Genomic DNA, 22,725 nt, shown 5'->3' on the forward strand with positions numbered 1-22,725 from the left:
TTACCAATAATTACTCTTTAACCTCTATGCCTTGTTGATTGAAATATTCATCTAGATATTTCCATATCTGAGGATGATTTGTGCTGCCTTCAGGAGAATGAATCCAAGGAAAACATCCAACCCAGATAGAGTACCTGGCCAAGTATTAAAAATCTTATCTGACCAACTTACCAATGTATTCATGGATGTATTCAATATCTCAGTTTGGGAGGGCATGGTACCCACCTGTTTCAAACAGGTTTCAATCATGCCAGTGGCCAAGAAGAGTGCAGAAACCTCCCTTAATGACTTAACCAGTAGCACTTAATAATGATGAAGAGTTTTGAGAGGCTGGTGTTGAAACATATCAGCTCCTGTCTGATCAGTGATATGGATGCTTTCCAGTTCACCTAAGTAGTAGAGTTACAGTGGATGCCATCTCACTAGCTCTTCACAAAGACCTGGACAGCAGTAGTGGGTTGTATAAAGGATCGGGATGATTCAGCATACAGGAGGGAGATTGAAAACTTGGCTGCACCAACAACAACTTTGCACTCATTGTCACCATAACTAAGGAGTTGATTGTTGACTTTAGGAGAGGAAAGCTAGATGTCTACGATCCAGTGATCATTGGGGGATCAGAGGTGGAAAGTGTGAGCAAATTTAAGTTCTTGGGAGTCACTATCTCGGAGGATATTTCTTGGACCTAACACACAAATGGCATCATGAAGAAAGCACGTCAGTGTCCCTAATTCCTCAAGAGTTTGGTATGACACCAGAAACCCTGGCAAATATCTACAGAGGTGTGGTGGAAAGTGTGATGACCGGCTGCTTCACGGTGTGGTATGGGAACACCAATACCCCTGAGTATAAAGCCCTCCAAAAGGTAGTGGTCATGGTTCAGGACAGCATCGTTTGTTTACATTTTATTTACGCTGTGTATATTTGTTTGCATTACTAATGGTAATTCTGCATGACATGCAGAAAAAATCTCAGGGTTGTATGTGATGTCATGCCTGTACTGACAATAAATCTGAATCTGAGATACTTAAATATGGTGAGAAATTTCAACCACCCTGATTTCAACTAACCTTGAGTTGAAAAAAAATCCTTTGCCCATTCCCTCTCCCCTAAACCAATGCTTTCTAGTTTTAGACATGCACCATGGCTAAATGTTTCTACCCCAAAAATCCCCCACAAATGAGTATACTTCTATAATATCTATACTTTGCTTCCTCTGTGTAAAGGAAAACAAGCCCAGTCCATACAGTATCTTCCAAGTTTTGCCAGTGACTGAGAAATCTAAAATCTTTTACACTGCCAAGATGCATGTTGACGTGGTCTCATCTTCTTCCATAATGATTTCCAATTCAGATCTATTGTCAGAGTACATACATGACATCTGTGGTGAATGTTTGCCAAGTTTCCTGTCTCCCCTCTGGTGAGCCTTGTTGTACTAACATTGACTGTGCATTATCTCTACTGTTAAGGACACTTCCCTTGGATATAACTGTATATGCATCTATTGTCTTTCATTATTGTACCATGAGTTTCTGTTAATAAAAGCCATGATTATTGTTTGACCACATCATCTTTGTCTACTTCATCAACTGGCACTTCAACATCACATCCTGAGATTCTTTTTCCTGCAGATAGGCAGAATTATCTTATTGGTAGTGCAAACAAAAACCTGTACGTGCATTCACATGTAAACAAATTATGAAATGTAAACTAACTGGGCAATACAAAGGGGGGAAAAAATCAATAAAGTGCCAAAGTAAGAGTCCTTAAATGAGTCCCTGACTGAGTTTGTTGTTGAAGAGTCTGATGGTGGAGTGGGAGCAGGCGTTCCTGAACCTGCTGGTGTAGTCTTGTGGCACCGATACCTCTTTCCTAATGGTAGCAGTGGGTGGGTGTTGGGTGGTGTGGATCCTTGCTGATTACGGCTGCTCTCTGACAGCAGTGTCCTCTGTAGATGTTCCCGATGATGGGGAGGGTTTTGCCTGTGATGTCCGGGGCTGTGTCCACTACATTTTTCAGGGGTTAATACTCGGGGTATTGGTGTCTCCATGCCAGACTATGATGCACCCAGTTAGCACAACACATCTACAGAAATTTGACAGGGTTTCCGATGTCATTCCAAACCTCCGCAAACTCCTGAGGAAATGGAGCAGCTGACGTGCCTTCTTCACGATGTCATTGGTGTGTTGGGTCCAGGAAAGATCCTCCAAGATGGTGACTCTCAAGACCTTAAATTTACTCACCCTCTCCTCCTCTGATGGCTAATGATCACTGAATCGTACACCTCATATTTTCCCTTCCTGAAGTTAACAATCAGCTCCTTGGTTTTGGTGAATGTTGCTTTATTTGTAAGGACTATTTGGGATCTCAAAAGGTGGTGAGGGAGGAGGTGTAGGTGTAAGTGTACACCTGCAGTCACAGATAGGTATCAGGAGGTGTTTGATGGGAAAGGAGGGGGGGAGCTGTGTCTGGTGGTGGGATCACGTAGTAGGTGGGGGAAATGACATCCAATGTGTTGGATGCGGAGGCTTGTGGGGCGGTAGGCAAAGACAAGGGAGCTGCTATCTGACATTGTAAATACAGGCTCGCTTAAATTTTATGAATAAATTGGATAAAAATGTGGATGGGAGAGGTCTGGAGGGTTATAGACTGGGTCCAGGTCAGTGAGGCTTCATTCAGGTGCCTTGCCATTCGGTGTGGGCGATCATATCTCCAACTGTCATGATCTCTGACCCGCTGAATTGTAGTTGTTGCCTCCCATGTTCTCCTTTGGTGAAGGCTCCATCTTTGAGCTGAGACCGTGGTAAATGTTGAATTCATGATTATACAATGGAAAAATACTGAAGTGGTTTCCTGTTGCCTTCAGTTGCAGTGTCCATACTGGACAGGTAACCCTGGCCATTGATCAGCAGATTCATCTGCCCATCTTTTTTAGTTTTACAACCATAAATTCCAATTCGTAGAATCTGTGAAAACCATCCACAATCCATGGCTTCACGTGACCTTGATTGGGAAGCTAAACAGGTACTACACCTTGCCTAAGGGTGACCTGTCGGACTGAAGGAGCACTTTACACTTCCTTTTGCTGAGCAATTACGCAGCACCGACAACAGTGGGACTAGCGGAATAATATTTCAGTACAGACTAGATTGACAGTACTCTGATGAATAAGGGATTGTTTAAGGTGGTATGTGGGTGGAAAGAAAATGTTTGAAAGCCACTTTTAATCGTCCCTAATTGATTAGTTATGTGCATGGTTTCATAACTCCAAAGGAAATGGGCCAATGACAGTTTTTCTCAAACAAAATATTTCTGTAACAATTGGGTCTAGAGCAGTGATTCTCAACCTTCCCTTCCCACCCCCATACACTTTAAGTAATCCTTGACTAACCACAGAGCACCAATGGCATAGGAATTACTTAAAGTGGTATGTGAATGGAAAGAAAAAGATGGATTAACATCATGGTTATAAACAGGGGAGGCAACAACTACATTTCAGAGGTAAAACACAGGATTCTGTTCACATCGTGGTTAAGTTAAAAAAAAAAACACACAAATGCTGGAGAAACTCAGCAGGTCAAACAGTGCCTTTATGTAGCTGTGGTGATATGTGTTCATTATTGTGTTTAAAATAATGAGTAGTCGGTAGATGCAATGAACCACAATAAATGCTTTACTGAACCAGATAAACATATTTACATTACTGGGAAGGGGGGGGAGCTTGCAGCTTGTGTTCTACTCCCTACTAACCAACCAGGTACCCCACACATGCGCAGTACACCATTGTAAATATGGAGGCTGCAGCGCGATTGTAGCAGTAGAACACCAATAACAACAGCGCCTACAATATGACCACCAGCCTTCTGCAGGGGGAGAATCCTCTATACCACACATGTCAAACTCTGGCCCGCGGGCCAAATTTGGCCCGCAAGATCATATTAAATATATATTACAGTTGGCCCGCTGGCCGCCGCGCCAGTATAGCGCATGCACACTGAAGGTGAAAATGAAGACGCCGGAGATGTGGAGGGATCTCAGAGTTCCGAATCCCGGGGATCGGAGCGCCGCACTCAGCCCGCCCTGCTCCCGGACACACAGACGCGGCTGGAGTTGGGGACCATCCTCGCTGGGTCTGCGCTTCAGCGGCGACGCTGGACCGAACGTCTCGTTGGCGATGCCTTCCCCCTCGCTCCGTGCGCAGCAGACCCTGCCTCCCGCTCCTTTTGTTGGAGACGAGCCCAGTGCCGTGAGATCGCAGTTTAATCCCTCTCCAACCATGGGAGAGGGGTGGGAGCAACACGCTCTTCTCGGCCAATTCCTCCACCGACCCGGACGCCGGCGTTTCAACGGGGGGTTCGGGTGCCTTCGTCAGGTGACCGACCCGTTGGTCCAAGACAAGGGGAGAGCGTACAAACTCCACACAGACAGCACCTGAACTCGGGTGAACGTGGAGCTGCGACTCCACATTCCACATCAGGGAGCCGTGAGACAGAAGCTTATTTTGTTCCTGTGATTTAAGCCTTTCTTGGGGTGGGGGGGGGGGTCCTTCTCTGACCACTTGCCTAACAATTAACCTAATCAGATGTGGAGTTACCACAATACAACGGTTCTCAACCTTTTTCTTTCCACTCGCGTCCCTGTGCCATTGGTGCTCTGTGGTTAGTAAGGGATTGCTTAAGGTGGTCTGTGGGTGGGAAGAAAAAGTTTGAAGACCACTGCTTTAATCATCCCTCATTGACTCGTCATGTGCACGGTTTCAGAGCTCCAAAGGAAATGGGCCAATGACAATGAAAGAGTTTATCCCAAACTATTATTCAACATTTATTTTAATAAGAAAAAGTTTAACATTCCATATGTTGAAAGAAGAGAAAACATGCAGATGTTGTTGAAAATTTTCAATCAATATTTAGTTCGGCCCTCGACTTAGTCCAAGTTTTAAATTTTGGCCCTCCGTGAATTTGAGTTTGACCCCCCTGCTCTACACCTTTAATGTTAGGAGCCCGGAGGACCCCAAAACCCAGCAGAAATAGAAATTCACCAAGACAAAGGGTTAGTTAAAAGTTGCTTTTAACTAAATTTAAATATGAAAACAGAATCAAGTTAGGTGGAATAGTGGATAATGAAGAAGGTTTTCAAGGATTGCAGAGGGATTTGGGCTGCTTAGAAAAGTGGGCTGAAAAATGGCAGATGGAATTTAATGCTGATAAGTGTGAGGTGCTTCATTTTGGTAAGAAGAATCAGAACAGGACATATGTGGTAAATGGGAGAGCATTGATGAATACAGAAGAGCAGAAAGATTTAGGAGTAACGGAACATCGTTCCCTGAAGGTAGACACTCACGTGAATAGGGTGGTGAAGAAGGCTTTGAGTATGCTGGCCTTTATCAATCATTGCATGGAATATAGGAGTTGGGAGGTGATGTTGAGATTGTCTAAGACGTTGGTGCGGCCTCATTTGGAGTTCTGTGTGCAGTTCTGGTCGCCTAATTATAGGAAGGATATAAACAGAGTGGAGAGAGTGCAGACAAGGTTGACCAGAATGTTACCTGGGTTTAAGCATCTAGAGTATAGGGAGAGATTGGACAGATTAGGTCTTTATTCTTTGGAGCGTAGAAGGTTGAGAGGGGATTTGATAGAAGTATTTAAGATTATGAAAGGGATAGACAGAGTGGATGTGGATAGACTATTTCCGTTAAGAGGAGGAAAGATTAAAACAAGAGGACATGAGTTAAGAATTAAGGGGCGGAGGTTTAGAGGTAACATGAGGGGGAACTTCTTGACTCAGAGAGTGGTAGCCGTGTGGAATGAGCTTCCGGGAGAAATAGTGGCGGCGGAGTCAATTGTATTATTTAAGAGAAGGTTGGACGGGTCTATGGATGAGAAGAAGATGGAGGGTGATGGGCATTGTGCAGGGAGGTGGGACGAGAGAGGGGTGTTGGGTTCGGTGCGGACTAGAAGGGCCTAATGGCCTGTTTCCGTGCTGTAGTTGTCACTATTGACTGACTTGACCTTCTCATTGTAAGCGCAGGTGTATGTCATGTGTGTGTAAGCCCAGAAAACTTCTCTGGTTCACCGTGCAATCTCCCTTCTCCCTCCTCCAAGTTGACTGGTTGCCCCGCGCCCAGTATATAATATTTATGGAAGTTTACCAGGCTTTGGTGCTTGAAAGGTAAAGGGTTCCCCCGCAGGGAGGTTCCTGTCGCTTTTCAGGGAGACATTTGTGGCCTCGTTGCACACAAACGGATTCCTTCTGATCAGCCACATCAGTGTCCTGCTGAGGCGCTCTTTGACCTGCCGAGACTCCCCAGCAATTCGGAAGGTCAGAGCCAGGATGGCCCTCGCCCAACCTCAAGGCGCCTGAACGAGTGACAATCCCGATCTTCCAACTTCGGAGCCCGACGCTCCGCTTCTCGTCGCGCGCACTCCGCCCCGCTTCCCATCGCCCGGCCTGGCCACGCGGTGCATGCCGGGTGCTGTCGTTCCCCACTCCAGCGACCAGAATGCACGTCGAGCGATGGCTGGGTTCGGGGCGTCCCATGATGCACCGCTGCCTTCGGGGCGTCCCGTGATGCACCGCTGCCTGGCGACGGCCGGCGCCGTCGTGTCGCTGCCCGGGTGAGAGGTTTGGCGGGGGAGGGGGGGGAGAGGGGGGGGGAGGGGGGGAGAGGGGGGGGAGGGGGGGAGAGGGGGGGGGAGGGGGGGAGAGGTGGGGGGGTGGAGAGGGGTGGGGGGGGGGGTAAGTGCGGCTCATTGACGTTCTCCTGATCACAAACACGTCAGATGGTCAGTCCCCCCCCCCCACCCCCGTTAAAAGCAGCTAAGTGGCGGAGGCCCGATGGGCAGCATCGACCCCGAGCTGGGCTGACAGGTGGGCCACGGGCTCCCGAAACCCCCCCCCCCCCCCCCGGTGAAGTTGGGCTCTGCGGAGTTTAGAACCAATGGTGTGAACATTTACGTTAAATCACATCTTTGTCGACATGTTCGACGTCCACCTGAATCCCACTGAGTCCGCCTCGATGTCTGGCTGAGTGTCCGCCTGGATGTCCGCCTGGATGTCTGGCTGGGTGTCTGGCTGGATGACTGGCTGGGTGTCCGCCTGGATGTCTGCCTGGATGACTGGCTGGGTGTCTGGCTGGATGACTGGCTGGGTGTCTGGCTGGATGACTGGCTGGATGTCTGGCTGGGTGTCCGCCTGGATGTCTGCCTGGATGACTGGCTGGGTGTCTGGCTGGATGACTGGCTGGATGTCTGGCTGGGTGTCCGCCTGGATGTCTGGCTGGGTGTCTGCCTGGGTGTCCGCCTCGATGTCTGGCTGGGTGTCCGCCTGGATGTCTGGCTGGGTGTCTGCCTGGGTGTCCGCCTCGATGTCTGGCTGGGTGTCCGCCTTGATGTCTGTCTGGATGTCTGGCTGGGTGTCCGCCTGGATGTCTGGCTGGGTGTCCGCTGGATGTCTGGCTGGATGTCTGGCTGGATGACTGGCTGGGTGTCTGGCTGAATGTCTGGCTGGGTGTCTGGCTGGATGACTGGCTGGGTGTCTGGCTGGATGTCTGGCTGGGTGTCTGGCTGGATGTCTGGCTGGATGACTGGCTGGGTGTCTGGCTGGATGTCTGGCTTGATGTCTGGCTGGTTGTCTGGCTGGATGACTGGCTGGGTGTCTGGCTGGATGTCCGGCTGGATGACTGGCTGGGTGTCCGGCTGGATGTCCGGCTGAATGTCCGGCTGGGTGTCTGGCTGGGTGTCCGGCTGGATGACTGGCTGGGTGTCCGGCTGGATGTCCGCCTGGATGACTGGCTGGGTGTCTGGCTGGATGACTGGCTGGGTGTCCGCCTGGATGTCTGCCTGGATGACTGGCTGGGTGTCTGGCTGGATGACTGGCTGGATGTCTGGCTGGGTGTCCGCCTGGATGTCTGCCTGGATGTCTGGCTGGGTGTCCGGCTGGATGTCTGCCTGGATGACTGGCTGGGTGTCTGGCTGGATGACTGGCTGGATGTCCGCCTGGATGTCTGGCTGGGTGTCTGCCTGGGTGTCCGCCTCGATGTCTGGCTGGGTGTCCGCCTGGATGTCTGGCTGGGTGTCTGCCTGGGTGTCCGCCTCGATGTCTGGCTGGGTGTCCGCCTTGATGTCTGTCTGGATGTCTGGCTGGGTGTCCGCCTGGATGTCTGGCTGGGTGTCCGCTGGATGTCTGGCTGGATGACTGGCTGGGTGTCTGGCTGAATGTCTGGCTGGGTGTCTGGCTGGATGACTGGCTGGATGACTGGCTGGATGTCTGGCTGGGTGTCTGGCTGGATGTCTGACTGGATGACTGGCTGGGTGTCTGGCTGGATGTCTGGCTTGATGTCTGGCTGGATGTCTGGCTGGTTGTCTGGCTGGATGACTGGCTGGGTGTCTGGCTGGATGTCCGGCTGGATGACTGGCTGGGTGTCCGGCTGGATGTCCGGCTGAATGTCCGGCTGGGTGTCTGGCTGGGTGTCCGGCTGGATGTCCGGCTGGATGACTGGCTGGGTGTCCGGCTGGATGTCTGGCTGAATGTCCGGCTGGGTGTCCGGCTGGATGACTGGCTGGGTGTCCGGCTGGATGTCTGCCTGGATGTCCGGCTGGGTGTCTGGCTGGATGTCCGGCTGGATGTCTGGCTGGGTGTCCGACTGGATGTCCAACTGGGAGTCTGGCTGGGTGTCCGGCTGGATGACCGGCTGGGTGTCCGGCTGGATGTCCGGCTGGGTGTCTGGCTGGATGACTGGCTGGGTTGTCTGGCTGTGTGACTGACTGGGTGTGCTGGGGTTCAGCATCCACTCGCTCTCCTGCCAGCCACAGTCAACTGCTTTTCTAGTCTATCCACGTTGCTCAGGTGCAGTGGGGGGTTTATAGATCAGTCCTTCTAAGTGCATGGAGTCTGTGTGTTGCGAGTTCTTCCGTCTTTCAACTGGGGAAGTTGCTGGATTTGAACCATTCACTTGGTTGAGATGATCTGGTGGCCACCATGCTCTTCATGACCAATTCCTGTTCCTCTTTCACTGATGTGGGATTTCTGACCTTGGACCATTTTGGCGCCGATCGAGGCACTATTTATCCCATAATTTCACCCATTGGTATCACGACACAACACTCGGTAAAGTACGAAAGCAATCGGAAAATGTTGTAAAAGTTATTATTCCCCAGAAAGGAATGAAAGGTTTATATCTTTAAGTCCAGGTAAGGTTAAGTTTGCTAAATTTAACGGCTCCCGTTTTGATGAATGGCCTTTCAATTCCAAGTCGGCTTTCTTTGACATCCCTTAACTGAATAGAAAATTCCCTCCAACTTCGTCCGCTTTGCCCATGCACTGACCCTGGTCCCCTCCCTGGAGATTGTTCGGAATCATGTGGTCCAATTTCACCCAGAATTTAATTTTGATGAGTATGTTAAACATCCTTCACCTCTTCATTGTGCCAGCTGGTTTGTTACTTGCTTACCTTTCCTGTCCATGTACCCGTTTAAATGCCTTTTAAACGTTAAAATTGTGGCCTTGCATGTGCATTTCCGGATCTAATCAATCTCCCTAAGGTCCTCCCTCTGAGTCCTGTCCTCTCGAGAGGAAGAAGCCTATCAAGTTTCTCTTTATTGTTCGAGCTTGTCAGTCCTGATAGTTTGCTTGTGAATCTTTTCTGCAACGTCTTGTCCAGTTGAAACTTGACATTCCTGCGCTGACTGATGAAAGCAAGCATGCAAATATCATCTTCACTTGTCACCAAAGAGCATGTAAGGCATGTGACTATTATTTTGCTCAGAAAATTTAGAGGAGTTGGTTCAACCTTCCAAAGCTTAAAATGTCTAATATCCACCTTCTGCCATGAGTTGAAGTGTCTGCATTTATTGGTAATGTCTTGTACTGTTGTCCCTTTCACAGAAGAATGTGATACTGGAGAAGCAATTCCCTTCTGTAACAGATTTCCACGATGGATGATTTTAAGAGAACTTATCTTCGTCTCTGTAAAGAGTTTTGCATTGAGCCTCAAGAATGCATTCTGAATCAGTTGCATGTTTGTGATGGAAACTTGAGAAAAAGGCTGGATCTCTCCACACAGTCTCTTTCTGTTGACACATGTGCTGTCCTGGGCAAGGTTTTAATGAATGACGTAGTGTTCACAGAAATAATGCTTTGTGACTGTATGCTGAATGAAGAAGGTATGATGTATAAACTTGTTAGGGAGGGTAGTACATTGACAAGATTATATATATTTTCTAATCTGCACATTCATTCAAAGAGTAATATTGAAAATTAATTCATAAACAACAAGCAAAATCAATATGTAATTTGTTGAAGCTCTTGTGTTCCATTAACTTATCTATGGTAGAATACTGATCAAGAGAAGTAATCAGATATTTTAAAGTGTTGAACACAAGTGACTGCAGATGCTGAAATCTGATCATCATGTTACAGGGCCTCCACCAAAACCTCAACCATCTATTTGTCTATGCCAATGCTTTTGCGACTCACTGAGTTCCTCCAAAATCTTGTTTTTAATCTTTCATGGGATCTGTAATTCTCAACTACATAAGATGAAGCAGTGACTTGTCTACATGCCCTCCTAGCTTCAGAGTGAGGGGAGCAAGACATGTTCTTATTTTGTATAGTGGCACCTTTGCACAATTATTAGTGAAGAATGGAGAATTGAATTACAAGAAATATTATCGTACAGCACCGTGCTGAAATGTCAGATGAAATGTAGCTCAAATCGTGAAGCATGGTTTCAACTCGCAATCATCTGACCCCTAGTAGTGGTTGTTTTCAACCACATTCAACCATCAGTTTCAAAATAATACAAAAGGAAATTGACAGTTGATTAGTAAACCGAAAAAGAGACCAATGTTACAAAATAGTTTCAAGCTAAGTATTCTCCAATACCTCTTTTTAATTTAAAAAATGAAATATTATTGGAAATCAGGAATTAAAAATGGTGGCAATAGATCAGGCAGCATCTATGGAGGTAGAGACAGTTTGCACATCAGATCAAATTCTGAGGACAAGACATTGATGTAAAATGTTAACTTTGTTTCTCCCACTACCAATTCTGGCTGAAGTTCCAGTATATTTTATTGAAATGCAGATCTGTTGTAATCTCATGAAATAATGGAACAAGCAGTCTATTCTTGTTGCTTGTATCCTATGTGCAAGGAGTATTAACCTGAGGGTCCTGTTTCTAATAAACCATGTTATTGGTGCTACCATTCCAGTTATGTCCAGTTAGTTTCATGTTTCAGAATTTTGTGACAGGACAATCACTAATGCTGCTTTAACACGGATGTTATAATGGATTATTAGTTATGTAAATTGTTATTCAATATAGGTGACCATTAAAAATTCATTTAATTTTATTATGATGTCTGCATGGAATAATAATTAAATGAGGATATATTGTATATTGCAAAATTACATGTTAAAACTATCTCATATCTTCATATTTGTAACATGTGAAGTCACTGTTAATTAAGTTTTTGAAATCTAAATTTTTTATGTTTTGGATTTTATAGTTTCTGCCTTCTATCTCGTGGAAGCAGCTAGGCACACTGAAATTGCTTTTTCCTTGTACAAACATTTCCATCTGCATTGCTCTCCCAAAGTATCCAGTGGAAAATAGATACTTGATACTGAAATGAAAAAAGTAGATTTTACACACACAGATTTCAAGTATAGCAGTGACTTGTCTACGTGCCATTGTTTCAGGAGGTATATATCTTGAGGGGAGCAAGATGCATTCTTATTTTCATTAGTTACAGCTTTCCAAAATTAATCATGAAAAATGGCAAATAGGCAATTAATAATAAGATTGGTCAAGTATTTTTATTTGTAGACCTTTTAATAGTGTTACAAAGCATCTCCAGGATTTTTTTTTTAATGTTTTTTCTTAGGTGCCAAGGTTCTGTTGTATGGGCTATGTGCGAACACCACGATTCAAATCTTGGACATTAAGGTAGTGTAATTGGTAGATTAGAAAATCAAAAGTGAAATGTGAAACATTTTTTGACAAAATCAGATTTAACACTGTTGATGTTTTAATGATGGTTTCATAACATTACCTTTTTTATGCCCAGAATGGTAAATATTCAGTGATAAATTTCAATAAGATAATTTAATTGTCCTCTTTCAGCTGCTCATTTCAGTTAATTCTTTATATGTAATAAGAGCAAAAAAATAAAAGATTTTTGACCCATTTTTATGAGGCAAATAGAGATGAATGGAATAAAATGGTTAAAATTTTTGGTTCTGTAATTTTGGACTAGTTCTAGAACTCATTATGGAATAGATAGATTTACCTCCTATTTGTTAAATATTGGAAAAAAATTTGTAAAACCAATTGTAGTTATCATTTAGATTAAATAAATACCTTAGGGTAGAAATGATTCTTTGCTAGTTTGAAACTGCCAAAATGTTTGGCCTGGAAGTCAGCCTGAAGAAAACTGAGGTCCTCCATCAGCCAGCTCCCCACCATGACTACCAGCCCCCCCACATCTCCATCGGGCACACAAAACTCAAAACGGTCAACCAGTTTACCTATCTCGGCTGCACCATTTCATCAGATGCAAGGATCGACAATGAGATAGACAACAGACTCGCCAAGGCAAATAGCGCCTTTGGAAGACTACACAAAAGAGTCTGGAAAAACAACCAACTGAAAAACCTCACAAAGATAAGCGTATACAGAGCCGTTGTCATACCCACACTCCTGTTCGGCTCCGAATCATGGGTCCTCTACCGGCACCACCTACGGCTCCTAGAACGCTTCCACCAGCGTTGTCTCCGCTCCATCCTCAACATCCATTGGAGCGCTCACACCCCTAACGTCGAGGTACTCGAGATGGCAGAGGTCGACAGCATCGAGTCCACGCTGCTGAAGATCCAGCTGCGCTGGATGGGTCACGTCTCCAGAATGGAGGACCATCGCCTTCCCAAGATCGTATTATATGGCGAGCTCTCCACTGGCCACCGTGACAGAGGTGCACCAAAGAAAAGGTACAAGGACTGCCTAAAGAAATCTCTTGGTGCCTGCCACATTGACCACCGCCAGTGGGCTGATAACGCCTCAAACCGTGCATCTTGGCGCCTCACAGTTTGGCGGGCAGCAGCCTCCTTTGAAGAAGACCGCAGAGCCCACCTCACTGACAAAAGGCAAAGGAGGAAAAACCCAACACCCAACCCCAACCAACCAATTTTCCCTTGCAACCGCTGTAATCGTGTCTGCCTGTCCCGCATCGGACTGGTCAGCCACAAACGAGCCTGCAGCTGACGTGGACTTTTTACCCCCTCCATAAATCTTCGTCCGCGAAGCCAAGCCAAAGAAAGATTCATATTCCAATCTTCAATTCTGTCGAAATTGGCATTTGTCCACTGTGTTCTTGAAATTTAAATTTTATTTAGTTTATTTCGGTCTTAAAAATACAGCATATATCAAACAGTGTATTAGACTCTTGTACTTCAATTATCCAATCAAAGAATATTTTGCTAATCTATGAGTTCAACTTCTATAATATAGGTAATTGTCATTTTATGAGAAATGTTGAACACTTCAAAAATGTGACAGGATTTGGATCTAAGTATTTTTAATACAAAGTAGCTGGTTGACAATGTGGCTTGTGAGAAACTGCTTTTTGAGATGCCTGTTTTAATGTTGCACATAAAATTAAACAAATGCTGGAGGATCTCAGTGGGTGAGACTGCATCGAGCCAAAATCTTTATCAAGACTGAAGAAATGTAATAGAGAAGCCACATTAAAGAGAACCGGGTAGGAGGTGTAAGACCAGGACCCCATATGAAATTATTGAAACACGACGAAGCAGAAGATTGGCAGATGCTGTACAACAGGAGAGAGGGAGACAAGTAAAAGGGTCAGGTGGAAGAAGAAGAATCATATAGGGTGGAATGGATGATTAGAAGACTAAGGCTGCCAGTGCTAGAATCTGGTAGAAAAAGCAGGTGAGAAGGGTGGCAAAAAGAAAGACCAGATGGAACTGAAGGGAAAACAGGAGAGAGCAAAAAATATGGATAGGGGGATAGAAGCAAAGAGGAGGCTGGATAGAAATGGGTAAAGGGGCTGGGTGGGAGTAGACGGGACAAACAAGTGTCGTGGGGGAGAGAACAGGTGGTATAGAAGATGAGAGACAGGGGACTCGTTACCTGAAATTTAAAACTTACTATGTTCTTACCATTGGGTTCTAGACTAGCCAAGTAGAACATTAAGTTTTGTCCGTTGTGTTTATATTGGACATCATTCTGGAGGAGAAGCCTCGTGATGGACAGATCAGTGTAGGAATTGAAAGGGGAGTTGAAATGATGTGCAACCAGGAGCTCAGGGTGGTCATTGCAGATGCTCTGCAGAACAAACTCAAGGTATGCACTTTGTCTCAGCGATGTAAAGAGGCTCTATCGTGAGTATGGAATGCAGTAGATGAGGTTAGAGGAGGTACATTTGAACCTTTGCCTCATGTGGAAGGTTTGGTTTGGACCCTGGATGGTGGTGGTGGAAAATGTACAAGGGTACGTGCTACAGTTATTGTGGTTGCAGGGGAAGTACCAGGGATTGTGGAGAGGTGGGAAGAAATGAGCAGACAAGGGAATCTGAAGCCCCTTTCACACTGCAAGTGGTTCCAGGAATTGACAGCCAATCAGCCTTTAAAGTGGAAAGTGTGAAAGAAAAATTATCTCAACACCGGCGTCAGATGACATCATCTCACACCAGGATTGACAGCCTCGAACCCAAGTACAATCCCTGACATTGCAATCGTGCAAGTGTGAAATGGGCAATTGCATTGTGGAATTGAAATGACCCAAGTTTTTGCATGAGTGCAGGAACGTGAAGGAAGAAAAGATTAAAATTAAGGTAGTCGCAATGAGAGGGAGGAAATAAATGGCAATAAATAGCGATAGTTGACAATTTTTAAACAGTGTGGGAAAGTTAGTAGCGCGATAGCACACATTTTATAAAGAGCGTGGGAAAAAGCAATGGCAGTCCTGTCTTCCCAGAATACTGTGCAGCAGAGAAACTCCTCCATGAGTCCTCCGTGCATTCACCCATACATACAGCCCTTTTTCTGCTGCATGGAATTCTGGGAGGGCATGTCCGCCATCGCTTTTCCCCCCACAGTATTTCTATATTGTGCACTATAGCGCTACCAACTTTCCTACACTGTTTAAATTGTGGACTATAGCGCTACCAAACTTTCTCACGCTGTTTAAAAAGTGTCTGTTATTGCTAGTACTTTCCCACAGTCCCTTATTGGTCGCACAACAACAACAAAGGGCTGAAGGGCTCATACTGTGCTTTACAAAAAGGTCAACCCTCTTTTCAATCTTCTTCAGCATGATGCTGAAACAAGCCATGAAAGACCTCAACAACGAAGACGCTGTTTACATTCGGTACCGCACGATGGCAGTCTCTTCAATCTGAGGTGCCTGCAAGCTCACACCAAGACACAAGAGCAATTCGTCCGTGAACTACTCTTTGAAGACGATGCCGCTTTAGTTTCCCATTCAGAGCCAGCTCTTCAGCGCTTGACGTCCTGTTTTGCGGAAACTGCCAAAATGTTTGGCCTGGAAGTCAGCCTGAAGAAAACTGAGGTCCTCCATCAGCCAGCTCCCCACCATGACTACCAGCCCCCCCACATCTCCATCGGGCACACAAAACTCAAAACGGTCAACCAGTTTACCTATCACGGCTGCACCATTTCATCAGATGCAAGGATCGACAATGAGATAGACAACAGACTCATCAAGGCAAATAGCACCTTTGGAAGACTACACAAAAGAGTCTGGAAAAACAACCAACTGAAAAACCTCACAAAGATTAGCGTATACAGAGCCGTTGTCATACCCACACTCCTGTTCGGCTCTGAATCATGGGTCCTCTACCGGCATCACCTATGGCTCCTAGAACGCTTCCACCAGCGTTGTCTCCGCTCCATCCTCAACATTCATTGGAGCAACTTCATCACCAACATCGAAGTACTCGAGATGGCAGAGGCCGACAGCATCGAATCCCCGCTGCTGAAGATCCAACTGCGCTGGGTAGATCACGTCTCCAGAATGGAGGACCATCGCCTTCCCAAGATCGTGTTCTATGGCGAGCTCTCCACTGGCCACCGAGACAGAGGTGCACTAAAGAAGAGGTACAAGGACTGCCTAAAGAAATCTCTTGGTGCCTGCCACATTGACCACCACCAGTGGGCTGATATCACTTCAAACCGTGCATCTTGGCGCCTCACAGTTCGGTGGGCAGCAACCTCCTTTGAAGAAGACTGCAGAGCCCACCTCACTGACAAAAGACAAAGGAGGAAAAACCCAACACCCAACCCCAACCCACCAATTTTCCCCTGCAACCGCTGCAACCGTGTCTGCCTGTCCCGCATCGGACTTGTCAGCCACAAACGAGCCTGCAGCTGACGTGGACATTACCCCTCCATTAATCTTCGTCGGCGAAGCCAAGCCAAAGAAGAATTATGTTATAATTATGTATGATTAGTTTTGTTCAAATATAAGATCATAATACATTGATCAGGATTTAGGACAGGTCCCACCATTGCTCGATGTGTCATGACGTCACCGGTAGAAGGTAGATCGGTCCTAACCCCGTGGATGGCTCCTTGCAAGTGTGAAAGCGTTCATTGTCCCAATTAGGAGTGGTCAAGTGTGAAAAGGCAAACCTTCATTCCTATCCTGGGACACGGTTGACCAATCTAGTGGGATGCAAGTGTAAAGGAGGCTAGAGAGTGCAGTCATTGTGGAAAAGGCTGTGAAGGGGTAGATGTGCCCATGTTTAGTCTTAAAATTAATTGTTGTACCACTACCTGCCTGCACGTCATGCCTTTTATTTTTTTGGTCTGTGTATTCTTGTTGCCTAAAATTATTAGGAGTTTTATTCTCCAATTTTTCCATCCAAGGGTAATAATCTGCGAGCAGCTGGAGCTGAAGCACTGGGAAAGCTGTTGCGACAAAATAAATCTCTAAAGAGGTAAGAGATGGCTCTTCAGCATTATTCAAGTGGCTTTCAAATCATTTGCTTGTGTAAAAGTCACAGGTACCGTGCTCTGTACTTTTCACTTGGCAAGTCCAATCTGGTTTGATGAAGTCCTTGCTTTCTATCAAAAGTACTGAGTGTGTCATCCTAATTTACTAAAATCAGATTTTGTTTCATGGAAATGAAGACCAGAACCACATGAATCACACTTTCCTTTTCATTATACAGGCCACCCGCACATTACAGCGGTTTGGGATATGAAAATTTGCCTGTACAAAATTAATTAATCATTACCCACAATTTTGAGATATAGAATAAAATTTACCCTTGTGGAATTTGTGTGGAAGAAAAAGTAATTGAATCAATGGAATTTTTCCAAACTTGCAAGTAGTAGAACTTATGTAGATGACAGCTGAACCTTACAGAAAATTACACCATGGCCCCGTTTTTCTGGCAATGCAAACCCCTTCCCCACCCATGTCGCGGGATAGCTTGTATAATGATTGCTAATGAACGTGTCTTACAAACGTGGTGACAGTGAATGGTGATTGTACCAAAGATGGAGTGTTGGGAGATATAATTACACTTGGTAATTTGCTTCAAAAGATAACGTTTTCATGGAATATTGTTGTTTTTTGATTTGTATTTCATTGTTACTCCTAGTCACCATTTAATGTTTATAATATACAGTAAAATCTCCATTATCTGGAATTAAAGCAACCAGCAGCTTCAAGCAACTGGCAAAAAAACACAAAAAAAAAACCAAAAGTTTAAAATTGGCAGTGCCAAGCAGTCTGCCCGTCAACCATGCAGCACACAATTTCAGGCAACCAGCAAATTCACTTATCCCTCATCTAACAATCCCCAAAGGTGCCAGATACCAGGGATTTTACTGTATTTAGCTTGCTGTTGTTCAATTCCATAAATGAATTTTCATTTATATTACAAACATTAATTCTTTATTTTAGCTTTCATTTTGGATTTGATATGCATAGCACAGTTCATGCAAAGCTACAAAAACACTCTGTCATGGTCTCAGGATTGATTTCGTATTCAAAAATTATACCGGTTATTCTGGCTGCCACTTTTCAATTTTATTTCTAACATGAATTAAACTTTCTACCTTTCAACAGCTTTAACAGCGTTTAGGTAAATACAAATCTGACTTCATGTAAGTGAGCTATTAGAATTAGGAATAGCCCTGAACAAGATTTAATGAAGATATGATTCATCCATCCATTCATTCTTATTACAGAACCTAAATAACTTTCTGATTATTCAACATCCACAGGACGTTAGTGGTGCCATACTATTGGTCGTTATTCTCTATTAATAACCTTGGATACTTTTAATTCACTTTTTAAAATTTTAAAATTTAGATATACAGCACAGTAACAATCCATAACTTACACCCACTGTACATTTTGAACAGTGGGAGGAAACCAGACCCCCTAGACACAGAGAGAACATACAAACTCCTTAGCAAAGGATTCGAACCCCGGTCTGATCCCAATCACTGGCGCTGTAAAGGCATTACACTAACCACGATGCCAACTGTTTTTCTGAAAGCATTTGGTGCTGAACTGAACTGAGGATTTCTAAACAGTCAGATAGCAGATTATCAGTGATTTATTTTATTGTTTGGCTTATGGAATGTTAAAGTTGGTGCCCAAAATTGATGAGAGAATGTGGATGTGGGCTGGCTGAAATTATCCTTAACAACCCTGGAAAATACCTATTTGTATGCTTGATGGAAATTTCACAAAGTTAAACGTAGTCAAGTTTGAAAATGCATTATAGTCTTTAATTAATAGTCCTTTTTATGAAAAGCTTGTAAATGACCTTGGAATATACAGCGTTTTCTTTAAAAGGAGTAGTTGAAAAGTAACTTTTATTAATTTATGTGAAATTTGGGTTTAGGGGGTCAAGTGGCAATAGAAATTTTAATGTAATAATTTGCTTCTATCTAAATATAAAACATAATTTGAGTTTTTCATCATGGAATTAAGGGATATGGAATTAACGTGGAAATTGGCCCTGAGACAATGATCAGCTAAAATTTAATCAAATGGCAGTAGCCATGAGGGACTCGAAAGATTATTCCTGGTTGTGTTCAACATTTATTAAATGTGTCAAATAAAACAGACTCGTGGCATATATAAGAATTTTAAATTGGATGTGTTTGGAGTCAGTGACAAAGTGCTTTGATGATTATTTTGTTTTTGGCTAATTAGACCCTTGACACTTTTAAGATGGTTTTGTCATTCCTGGAAAGAATAGCTAATTTGGTCAACATGCATTGACATGTCAGATGCAAGGTCTTTTCACATCCAATTGCTATTTTAAAGACTTCTTTCAAATAGTATATTATTCCTTTTAGGTTAATATTGGAATGGAATGCTCTTGGAATGTGGGAAGAAGGATTTTGCATCTTCTGTGAGGGAGTGAAAGCAAACAAACACCTTAAATATCTAGATCTACGTAGTAATCAGGTCAACCACCTGGGTGTGGGAGAGTTAGCATTGGCCTTAAAACACAATGATACACTGGAAGAACTGGGTGAGTAAGGGAGATACTTTACATAATGATATAGTTAGTCAAAACCTACTAATGCACATATACATTTAGTGCTTAAATTTGTGTTGAATATCATTAACCTTCATGGTTGCCAATTCTTTATGTTGTCTGTTTTACACTTTACAATTTGTTCTTGAGCATTACAAAAAGTTTTTCTTTCAATATTTACTCCAATTGACACTTCCCTCAAAATATTGTTTTTTTTTTCCTTGATTGGGCCCTGTTTAATTTTGAAACATTTCATTGAACACAAATGTAACTAATTTATAGACTTTTTCAGGGACAAATTTATGAACTTTATAAGTTGCAGGTTGCTCTCTTGTTGTTGGATGAATGTTGGAGCCTCTAAAATTGACCAATTATTTATTCACTTTTTTGCAGATCTTCGGTGGAATAATGTTGGCCTAATAGGCGGGCGGGCATTGCTCAATGCATTACAACAAAACAAGTCCTTGGTGAGGCTAGAACTAGCTGGAAATAATATCCCTAGTGACCTCTTGAAAGCCATAGGTAAATGAAATTGGATTTTAGTCCTGAAATGCATGAATGCTCGATAGTGGTAAATCATATGAGTGAAAAATAAGTTGTTGCTGCGTTGAAATCATGAGATTTTGGGTCATTTGCTTTGTATATTGGCATGCCTTGAATGTCAGGTATAAAATGATTAAATAATTAAAATTCCTCAGGACCTTTGGATCATTTTTTATTTAATTCTCCCTTGCAAGAAATTAAAGGAGTTTTGCTGTAAATGATTTCAATAATTAATTTGACGTTTGGTCAGCCTTTTAAGCTGTTTTTGTGTTCTAGAAACAGGTTACATTTCAAATAAATTTTGGCACATTTGTGCAAATAAGCTATACATTAGTACAGTTATAGAATTTTTCAAACTATGACAACTTATGTAAGAACGTTATGAACAAGAGGATGATTAGGCTAGTTGGTTCCTTGAACTTCACTTGGTAAAATCATGACTGATCTAATTGTGGCCTCAACACCACTTTCCTGCTCTCTCTTTCCATAAACATTGGCTTCCCCAGTTCAAATATCTGTCAATCTTTGCCTTGACAAAATTAAATTGCCTCTCTAGCTCTGATAGAGATTTGAGCGTCGTGGAGAGAAATTGGTCTTTATTTCAAGCATGAATGGGCAACCTCACTGAATGCCGCCAGCTCTATATTTTCCCCACTAGAGGAAATCTCCTCATTCTCCAACTAGTCGATTCCCATCTGAATCAAATATTTCATTGTGATTTGTCTCTCCTTCTTCTGAACTTTAATGAATATAGGCTCAACTTGCTCTGTCTCTCTTCATAAGTCACCTTCTTCATCCAAAAAATTGGTGTCTCTTGATGAGGTAAGGTGATCAAGTCAAATTTATTGTCATCTGATTACACAAGTATAACCCGACAAAACTTTCTCATTCTCTGGTCCTTGGTGCAAAACACGCAGGCGCACACCCAGACATAACACACATACGTACAAACAATACATTATGCACAGTAAGTATTTGTGTGTACAAATAAATATTTGTGAATATGAGAGTCTCGGAGGGTGAGTGTGAGCACTTCCTTTGGTCGTTCAGTGTTCTCACTGCCCGTGGGAAGAAGCCGTTCCTGAACCTGGTGGTGCTGGCTCTGATCCTCCTGTATCTCTTCCCCGACGGAAGCAGCTAAAAGATGCTATGTTCAGGGTGGAAGGGGTCCTCAATGATTTTGCACACCTTCTTTAGACAACGATCCCAGTAGATCATGTAGATGGGGGTTGTGGGGGGGGGGGGGGGGGGGGGTGGGGGAGGGAGACCTCCAGTGATCCTCTCTGCCACTGTTATGTTCCTATGAATGGACCTGAGATCCATTTCTCTGCAGCTACTGTACCACACTGATGTAGCGGCCAGGGCAGTCTCAATAGAGCTCCTGTAGAAGGTTGACATGATAGTGGCTGTAGCCTTGCCCACTAAAGTCTTCTCAGGAAGTGCAGTAGCTTTTGCATCTTCCTGACAAGGGAAGAGATGTGTGTCCACAATAGGTCACTTGTTAAGTGGACTTCAAGGGACTTGGTGCTCTCCACTCTCTCTACTGCAGATTAATTAATGTGCATGAAGGATGGTTGTTCCTGGTCCTCCTGAAGATCATGATCATCTCCTTTGTCTTGTCCACATTGAGACTAGAATTGATACTCTCACACATATCATAAGATTTTCCACCTCCTCTCTGCAGTGTGATTCATTGTTGTTCCTGATGAGGCCAACTACTGTTGTGTCATCTGCAAATTTGATGTCACTATTGGAGCTGAATCTGGGAAAGCATTCATGGATCAATAGGGTAAACAGGAGTGGGCTGAGCACTCAGCTCTGAGGTGGGCCAATGCTAGGTGTTATGGTGCTCTGCATTCTGCTACTGATCTGGACATACTGGTTTTTCCATAAGGAAATCTAGAATCTAGTCGTAGAGGGGGAGGATGTTGAGTCCTAGTGTGGACAGCTTATTCTCCATCCCTGGAGAATGATCGTATTCCCCTGAACATGAGCACTCCCCTGAATACGACCATTTGGCAGAAAGGTGATTGTTGTTGTAATAATGTTTCAACTGAAACTTAATTAATAAGAACCCTTGTAGCGAGCTGCACTGATCCACAAGCGAACTGGGTCATGGAAATGCAGGCTCGCACTGGGCTGACATCATAATGGTCTCGATGAGAGGGGTAAAAACGGATTATGGGATTGGTGCTGATAAGCTCTTGGAGAGTTCCAGTAAAGTTTGGTTGGTTGGTTTAGCTCACTCACAGTTTCTGTGTGGTTTTTCTTTCGCTTGCTTCACAGCAGACTGACCACACCCTAAAGCTTTTTTTAAAAAAAAGGAAAACCTGCATGGAAAGGTTTTGGTAGATTCAAAATTAAATTCTATTCCTCGTCATATATTCAGCCAGCCTAAAAATTGATTATCATAACCAATTTTTTTTTTCAAAATATTAACTTGCATTCAAAACGTTGGGTTTAAAAAACATGAAAATGTTAGAGGAACTCAGCAGGTAACATAGCATCCATAGGTGATATAGATATATAACTAGTATTTCAGGCCTGAGCACCTTTACCTTGAAGAACGCTCCGGTCCGAAACATCGATAGGATTACCTTTCTATTCTATAGATCTGCAGAACCTGCTTTTC

The 22,725-nt window shown here is 44.1% G+C and overlaps 1 protein-coding gene and 1 long non-coding RNA gene across 13 annotated transcripts in view; one reads left to right on the plus strand and one right to left on the minus strand.

Moving 5' to 3' along the window:
- The window catches only part of LOC138759565 (uncharacterized), a 77,856-nt gene extending 71,308 nt beyond the window's left edge, over positions 1–6,548 (minus strand). For 2 of the 7 annotated variants that reach the window (XR_011354954.1, XR_011354955.1), the window contains exon 1: positions 6,149–6,526. This is a non-coding gene — a long non-coding RNA (uncharacterized lncRNA). Of the gene's footprint in view, positions 1–6,148 lie in introns of all 7 variants that reach the window. The other 5 variants (XR_011354952.1, XR_011354951.1, XR_011354950.1 and 2 more) reach the window with 4 other exon arrangements.
- The window catches only part of lrrc45 (leucine rich repeat containing 45), a 58,903-nt gene continuing 42,693 nt past the window's right edge, over positions 6,516–22,725 (plus strand). For 3 of the 6 annotated variants that reach the window (XM_069930196.1, XM_069930201.1, XM_069930200.1), the window contains exons 1-6: positions 6,516–6,614; positions 9,883–10,160; positions 11,886–11,947; positions 16,909–16,979; positions 19,366–19,544; positions 19,944–20,072. In XM_069930196.1, the coding sequence (XP_069786297.1) occupies positions 9,932–10,160; positions 11,886–11,947; positions 16,909–16,979; positions 19,366–19,544; positions 19,944–20,072 (670 nt within the window). In that variant the 5' untranslated portion in view covers positions 6,516–6,614; positions 9,883–9,931. The other 3 variants (XM_069930197.1, XM_069930199.1, XM_069930198.1) reach the window with 3 other exon arrangements.

This window comes from Narcine bancroftii, chromosome 3, assembly GCF_036971445.1.
Source record: "Narcine bancroftii isolate sNarBan1 chromosome 3, sNarBan1.hap1, whole genome shotgun sequence".
NCBI classification, from domain to species: domain Eukaryota; kingdom Metazoa; phylum Chordata; class Chondrichthyes; order Torpediniformes; family Narcinidae; genus Narcine; species Narcine bancroftii.